This window comes from Cololabis saira, chromosome 4 (assembly GCF_033807715.1).
Source record: "Cololabis saira isolate AMF1-May2022 chromosome 4, fColSai1.1, whole genome shotgun sequence".
Taxonomy (NCBI): Eukaryota; Metazoa; Chordata; class Actinopteri; order Beloniformes; family Belonidae; genus Cololabis; species Cololabis saira.
In genome coordinates, this window is record NC_084590.1 from 24,966,115 (window position 1) to 24,973,723 (window position 7,609).

Genomic DNA, 7,609 nt, shown 5'->3' on the forward strand with positions numbered 1-7,609 from the left:
CAGTCCGTGTGTTACTGCCTTCCAGCTGCTCCTAGGCAATAACTAAATATTGTTGTTGCAAACATTTAAGGAAACGTAAATCCAGTCAAACTTACAAACTTAAAAAATAACAATCCTGATGTTTAAGTGTTTTTTACCCCAGCTCTCCCAGTGCATAATGTCTATTCCTCGATTTTCCAGTTTAAAAAAGAAAAATATTCAAAAGATGAAGTGTTTCGAGAGCCTTTTAGGAATTTAGTTGAAAGTAATAACACTGATGGTAACAGCAGTTTAAGGGATCAATTCAGTCTTCTAAAACGTGAATAAAAATTACATGTTTTGTTTAACTTTAGTAAAAATGAGAAAGCAGTAATCTTTATCTCATTGTTCAATCACCAAGAAAAGTAATAGACCATAGTGATAATTGCAGATATTGTTGTCAAATGATGGATTATACAGTATGTTGCATATAGAATACTTTGTTATAACCATACCTGAAGGGGCAGATGTTTTAGAAATATACACAGGTATACGTACGATGGGTACTGCTACCGTTTCTAGACTACTTAAACTGCAATATACGATAAAACCTTTGTTCATTTTGAGAGGCTTCAACGCCCACTGATTGTTAAAGTTTCTCAGGACTGCATGTCTTCATGATTTACTTCCTAAGAATGAAACTTTTTGGCTGTCAGAAAAAAATGAGGCTTTACATCCTGATGGCAGCAACATAATAAAACATCAGCGAGTAGCCGGTTTGTGTGAAGTGTCACCCGCCTCTGAGCAGTATAGTCAGTCACTCCCTCTCTATAAATCCAAGAACCTTAAAAGAAAAGTCACTCCTTCACGTTCTCCTTTTGTCTTTCCAAAGTGTTCACCTTCCCAATCCTGTCGTTTCAAATCCACACCTGAATCTGTCAGATAACTGAAACCCTGAATTTGCAAATGCATGATATCCCTAAATGCAGATGTCTACAGCCCAACTCTTGTCTCCGTTGTACATGTTTGTTGACTGTTGCCTGCTTTGCTTTTGGTAACAAATACTGTATGTTATTGTTGCACAGTGTCGTAGCTCTCTAGAGATTTGAATGTTTAGGTCTGGTTTATTGTGTTTGGTTTGTTTTTCTGCTTATTTCTAGCATTCAAACCTTAACTTACAACAATGCATGATATTCATTTATGTTAAATATATATGTATGCTGTTTTCAACCTAATACAATCGATTTCTTTAGTTTAGTTTTTTTTTATGAAACAGGTTTCCTGAGGAAATGTTGAACATTAACAACAAAGAGAGTAGACGCAGAACCCAGTTTTGTTTTTACCAGAATAAAAGAAACCTTCAGGGTGCAAAAAGAGCCATGATAGTGGGGTACTTCTGGCCAATAAAATCTAAAGTAGAAAATGTGGCTTACTTTTGTTAGTAAATTCCTGTGTGGCCACATCTAAAATGATCATGAAATCCCCTAAAGATTAACAAATCTCACAATCAAAGAAGAAGTACTAAATGATGAGTGTTCCTGGTCTGGGACGCTGTCTTATGAGGAGGCTAAAGAAAATGAAAATCCTTAATTCACACAAAAAAATGTTTTATATCTCTCACGGTTCTGGCTGTAATATTGGTACATCTGTACATATGTCCAAACAATGAACTACAAACTATTCAATGATTTATTAAAAATAAAAAATTTTGGTTTATATCCTGAACTTAAACTTGAAACTCGATGCAACAAATCATCTGGGAGCGTTTTGGGTAATTTGACACACTTTAAGGGAAGCTGGCACTCACAGTTAGACAGTTTTGTTCTTCTCTGTAAAACACACCCATAATCATTGAAATTCTAAATTAATACATGTGTTTGGCCACAAGGATGTGTGAATTTGATAGTTTACAGAAAAACATTTCAACTGAACCCATGTGGCTTTTGTGATGAGACAATTGTAACTGTTTGTTAATCATGATTTATCCACTAATGATACTTTTATGTAAACAATTAATATCAAAATTGCATATATAGTTGTTTTCAGTTTCTAAAAGCAGTCTAATTTAATGAGAGTGCTGTTTTTTCCCCGCAAACAGCCAGAAAGCAGCATGTATCTCAAGATTTTAATGCAAAACCACATGAATAACATGTAAATCCTCAAACCAATTATCTAAAACTTGTTGCATGAAATTTATATTAGAAAAACAGCCAGCGATCATCTGATATTTTGTTAAATAAACTTGATAATCAGCAAGTCAACTTTGTAATTGCTTCAGCACTAGTTTTCTTACAAAATGATTGATATACTGTAAGTAAAATCCAGTAAGCTAAACATTCCTTTTATTCCCCAAACCATCGTCTGATTGCACCCTGGTATTTGGCCCATTTTTGTCAGCATACTTCTATGTAGTGTGTGCACAGGCACATGCATGTGTAAGTGTTTTGTGCATGCATGTTTGTGTATAAACATGTTTGGTGTCTTTCTATGAAGGATTTGTTGTGCAGTTTCAAATTTTCAAAAGATTTGCACAGGTTTTTATTGTTTATAACTTAAATATGTCTGCTCTGCTGTCTTCACCTTCTTCAGCTGTCTTTTTCTGAAGCCATGCGGAACAAGGCCCGTCTGTCCATCACAGGAAGTGTGGGGGAGAATGGCCGCGTCTTAACGCCAGACTGCCCCAAAGCCGTGCATGCTGGCCACGCCTCCTTCCGACACTCCGGCCTTGCAGTGGTCTCTTCTGGACTGCCCTGAAAAACCAAAAACGCCTGCCGTGCCTTAATGACACACAAATGCAGACTTTGACAAAGAAACACACACTAACATGCAACAATACCATCACACAATGACAGAAACTCCTAACTAGAATTCAGACGCAAACATTTTTACACATTTGAATACGCAACATTTCACCTTCCTACAGCCACTGACTCGTTTTACAAGAGACAAATGAAATGCAGCTGTGGAGTGAACGGTGAAGAAAACTATAATGGATAAAGGACAAAACAATAAAGGACGTCACGCTTGCCTGCCCACATGAAAGCCAGCACAGATTTACATAAACTGGACTTTGATCTCCGTGTGATGGACTGGTGACCTCTCCAAGATGTACTCCACATCTCACCCGGTGACAGCTGATATGGGTTTCAACTACCCCACAGCCCTGACAGGCTGATTTCAGTGTAGAAGATGGGTGGATGGAACTGTGAACTGTAAACACAACCGCAGAAGTGATCATGATGATGATAGGCACAACAATGAAGACCACAGATGATGAAAAAAAAAAGGAAAAAAGACAACACTACCAACGACTGTACTCCTGCTCTGTCTTTATTCGACAATTATGGCCAATATTCCACACACACCCTGAGAACGCCTTACTAAGACTACAAATATTGTTTTCGTCATCATCATCATCAACATCAACATCAACATCATCATCATCATCATCATCATAATGTTCATTATCACCTCAACCAGCCTGCAAAGACTGAGTGCCAGGTATTAAAAACCCTTAGAAGACCAGAAAACTGTAAGCTTGAACGTTCAGAGTGTGCAAACCTGCTACTTTTGTCATGGACTTTTCAAACTGAATGAAAATGCTTTCTTATCACACATACAATGACTTCTTGCTCCAATTTAGCAAGCTTACCACCCAGTACAGGACAGAAATAACTCGGAAACCTGTGCCGCTGATTTTGGCCACAGAACAGAAAGTGGTTTGAAATAGAAAATGTAGTTAATAATGAAGTACTTCATCAGATATATTCTCATGGCAGTAGAAATGCTAGTTAAAAAGTGATCTTCAGTTTTTGTCATTCAGGCAAGGTTTATACTGTATAGTGAGAAATGAAAAGCAGAAAAAAAAGAAAAGAAAAACTACGGTTGGATCTTAAATTGTTCAAAGTGCTTCTCAACCTCACCACTGGGACCTCCCAGAGTGATGAAAATCAAGAATAATAACTCTGTATAACCCAACAACCCAAAAGGCAAATCAAAGTTCATCTTTCATTGCAGGCTTGCCTGCAGAGACTGTTTTGTCAGTGGCTGTGGCAAGGTTCAGAGGTACTGCTCTGTGCTGTGTGCACTTCATTTACCGTAACTATAAAGACCTGCAGGTAAATTTCCCAATTCTCCCAAAACTGTAATGAGCTGTTAGGTTTTCATTTGAGGTCCTCAGACTTTTCCAGTGGCTGGGGAGTGATACCATATCAAAAAGCTTGCTTTTTAGAACTGATGTAAATATAACTGCGTAGCATAACAAAGCTCACCTGTCTTTTTTTAATCATCTTAGATAACAATTCATTGCAATAATGAATATATAAGAAAATGCCACTACTTGTAATTAAGTAAAAATCTTTTTTTAATAAATCTACATATTATATATAATGCAAATAAATATAAATAAATATATATATACATATATATATATAAATCTATAGAGAGCTATAGAAAACATTGATCACTGATTGTCAGAGGCCATGGCATACATTCTGTTAAATGGCTGTTTTTTTGATAACTTGAGAATATTAACACGCCATAGTCTTTGTGTGACCTGCTCTACACTGAATGTCCATCTGACACTCACACGGACACGCAGAGGAAATGCACACAAACATTGTTGCATACACAGGGTCAGCTTCGAGTGATCACTCAAGCACCGTTACTAACTCACTGGTTTCCATTGTCTGATAATGTTTTTATCCCCAGAATCTTTTTTTTTGTAAGTGTGTGTGTGTGTGTGTGTACGTGCGTGCGTGCGTGCGTGCGTGCGTGCGTGCGTGCGTGCGTGCGTGCGTGCGTGTGTTTGTGTGCACATGTGTGGATTATAGCAGCCTCTGACTCAACATGTTGATGCCAGTAAATTATGAGTGCAGCTCACACAGTGACAAAACTAAGTAGTCCTCCGGAGAGGACGGCGCTGAGGTGATTGTTCTACTGATGGGAACCAATGTGGGGTGACATTTTCTAGAGTGTAACATTTGTATTGCTTTTCACAACACTTCAGTTCATTTTGTTGTCTTCTCACCAGATGTGATTCAGCAGCAGACTGAAACCTAACACAGATTCAAGTTCAGTAACCTCTTGCTGATGTGGCTCATAACTGCCAGCCCTGGGGAGAGGAAAATTCATGTCACATTGATAATCATGGAAAGTTAAGGACAAAATGTATACTTTAATAGATTCACATTGTTGCCATAGTGCATAGTGCACAATGGTGATATTTGAATAGATAAGAATACATCATAATACAGACACTGTGAGAATGACAAAATGTGTTTTTGGCCCTTCCCGCATCACCTTCCCAGCCCTCACCATTCCCCTTTTATTAAAGGTAGGGTAAGCAATTCTTTTTGACTTCTAACTCAGAACACGTTTTGTCACATTCAGTAAATACCTCATCAACTTTGACTAGCTGCCCATCTTTTGAATCCACTGTTTGAAAAAAAAAAAAGCCTCTTAAACCATGAAAAACTACAACCAATCAGAGACAGGGGGAAGGTCTATCTTCATGCAGCTGGTTTTGCTTCAGAAATGTTCATGATGGGTCATGTTTTCTGGGGAAGTACTGGCGGGATCGTATGTCGTTGATGTTTTGCTCAAATAGCAACGGACATGATGTTATCCAGAAATCACTTACCTTACCTTTAACTCAACTCTTCTCTTGTTTTGTCACCTCGACCCTCAGCTCTCATTTTCCCTCCAAATGTGAAGCAGAAAGCTCTGTACATAACACATCGGCAAATGACAGCTTGTTTTATTTTCTGCCTAGATTCACTGTAAGATAAAGAGATAAAACATGAATCAACAGCTGGAGACACGCGTGACAATCTGAAGTTCTTGTAGCTGTTTTTTTCATAACTTTTCATATTGGATGCACTGCACTGAACCACCTATTATTGTGCAGGGATTTTGGGGAATGCTAATGCTATAGGAAGGTGTGCTTCGACTGTACAAATTAGTTATTTCAAGCAAAATCCACATGATTTCCAGCAGATGTTCCAACAATCTTGTATCTGATTGGTTCTTGTATTTGTCCTCCATTGAGTACATTCTTGTCAAACTCAACAGAAAGGAAAACATCTTCAAAAACAATAGTTTAACTCGCATAATAAGATATCTGAATAAAACAGCTTTATATGGCTGAAACAAACAATGTACACATTATCTAAACTTTTCCTCTCAGCCCAGTGGATCAGGATAGAAGAACTGTGGCAAGAAAAACAACAGAATCACAGCATTTGATGCATAAAACATCCATATAAAAATATACGGTACATAAATGCAAATACATCTGTTAATACCAGCCCTGCTGTCACTGAACCAGGCAGTTAAGCTGCAAACGATTCATTTGTATGTCTTTGATTTTTCACTGTTGCTACCACCTCCAGCAAACAAAACTTCATATGTGGACAGCAAAAAGATGATTTCCGGGCTGTCAAGACCCTGGCTTTGACACTCTTTCTTTCTGTCTTTCTTAAACTCTTTCTTGCCATTTCATTTCCTTTTCTAGTAAAATATCAATGCTGAACGGTGGTGTCTGTCTGTGTTTATTTATTCAATGATTCCTCCGGCCTGGTTTTATTTAGTTCAACGTTAAAGAATGCACACGAGTGAAACCCACACATTATGAAGTGAAGAAGAAACACATAACTTTTCATGCAGCTTCACATGAGAAAAACAGTAACAATCTTTGTAATATTTAAAAATGAGACATACAGAAATTTGGATGTTTTACTAAAGAATGAACCATATTTTTTGATCATTGATGTTTTGTTCTTAAGCTTCCCCCTCTAGTAATTAAAGATCTAGGATTAAGGAGAAAATGACTATTTCGAAAAACCGACTGGGAGATGTAATGATTATTCCAGTCCTCTCTAATCTGTCCCTTTTAGTTTAGCCGAGCTTTTAATCACTTCACTTCTTCACATCAAAACACTTCAAGTTTACTTACTTTAAAATTACTAGCTCTATGTACATTTCTGAGATGTTCTGGTTTTAATTTAATTTAACTTAATTATTTTTTTACTTTTAGTCGGGGAGGCTTTGCTGGGGTATTGACTTGTTCTACTCTTCAGTTTTTCGCAGCGGTGCAGCATCTGGAGTCAGTTCAGCACCTTGGGGCCCTGCAGCTCATTCTGTACTTCCTAATTACTAAAGCATCTCTTCCCACTGGTATTTAATTAGGCACTGATCATCCTATAGCTGTTTCAATTACTCTGCTGATTCAGCTCCCATTTCTGTCCGTATCGATTGGCCATCCTGCGGATATGCAAATAGAAACAGACGGTCATTTAAAAAAAAAAAAAGGCTCGTGTTCAGACAGTTGGAAACACCAGTTGGAGTGAGAAGGGTTGTTTCAATGATCAAATGTTACATCATGAGTTGGGTTTTTAATCTGGGATCTGAATCTTCAATTTAGTTGTTCTTAATTTTTTTTTTTTTCTTTTCCAGTGTTAGAATTTCATATTGTGCTTTATATGAGCATGGACCACTTTTTGATACCAATAAGAGAAAACAAAAGTGACCTCCCGAAAGCAAAAAAAAAAGGACACAAGAATGTCCTAGTCGGCAGACACAAAAACCTTCTTTGAAGCTAAATGTGAAGTTTGTGACTGAGCTTTAATTAATCTCTATTTATGTTGTCCTT

At 37.4% G+C, this 7,609-nt stretch overlaps 1 protein-coding gene across 4 annotated transcripts in view; it reads left to right on the forward strand.

Moving 5' to 3' along the window:
- The window catches only part of gria4a (glutamate receptor, ionotropic, AMPA 4a), a 152,977-nt gene extending 146,494 nt beyond the window's left edge, over positions 1-6,483 (forward strand). For 2 of the 4 annotated variants that reach the window (XM_061719248.1, XM_061719249.1), the window contains exon 18: positions 2,548-6,483. In XM_061719248.1, the coding sequence (XP_061575232.1) occupies positions 2,548-2,712 (165 nt within the window). In that variant the 3' untranslated portion in view covers positions 2,713-6,483. The remainder of the gene's footprint in view (positions 1-2,547) is intronic. The other 2 variants (XM_061719250.1, XM_061719251.1) reach the window with 1 other exon arrangement.
- The last annotated feature ends 1,126 nt before the right edge of the window (positions 6,484-7,609 follow it).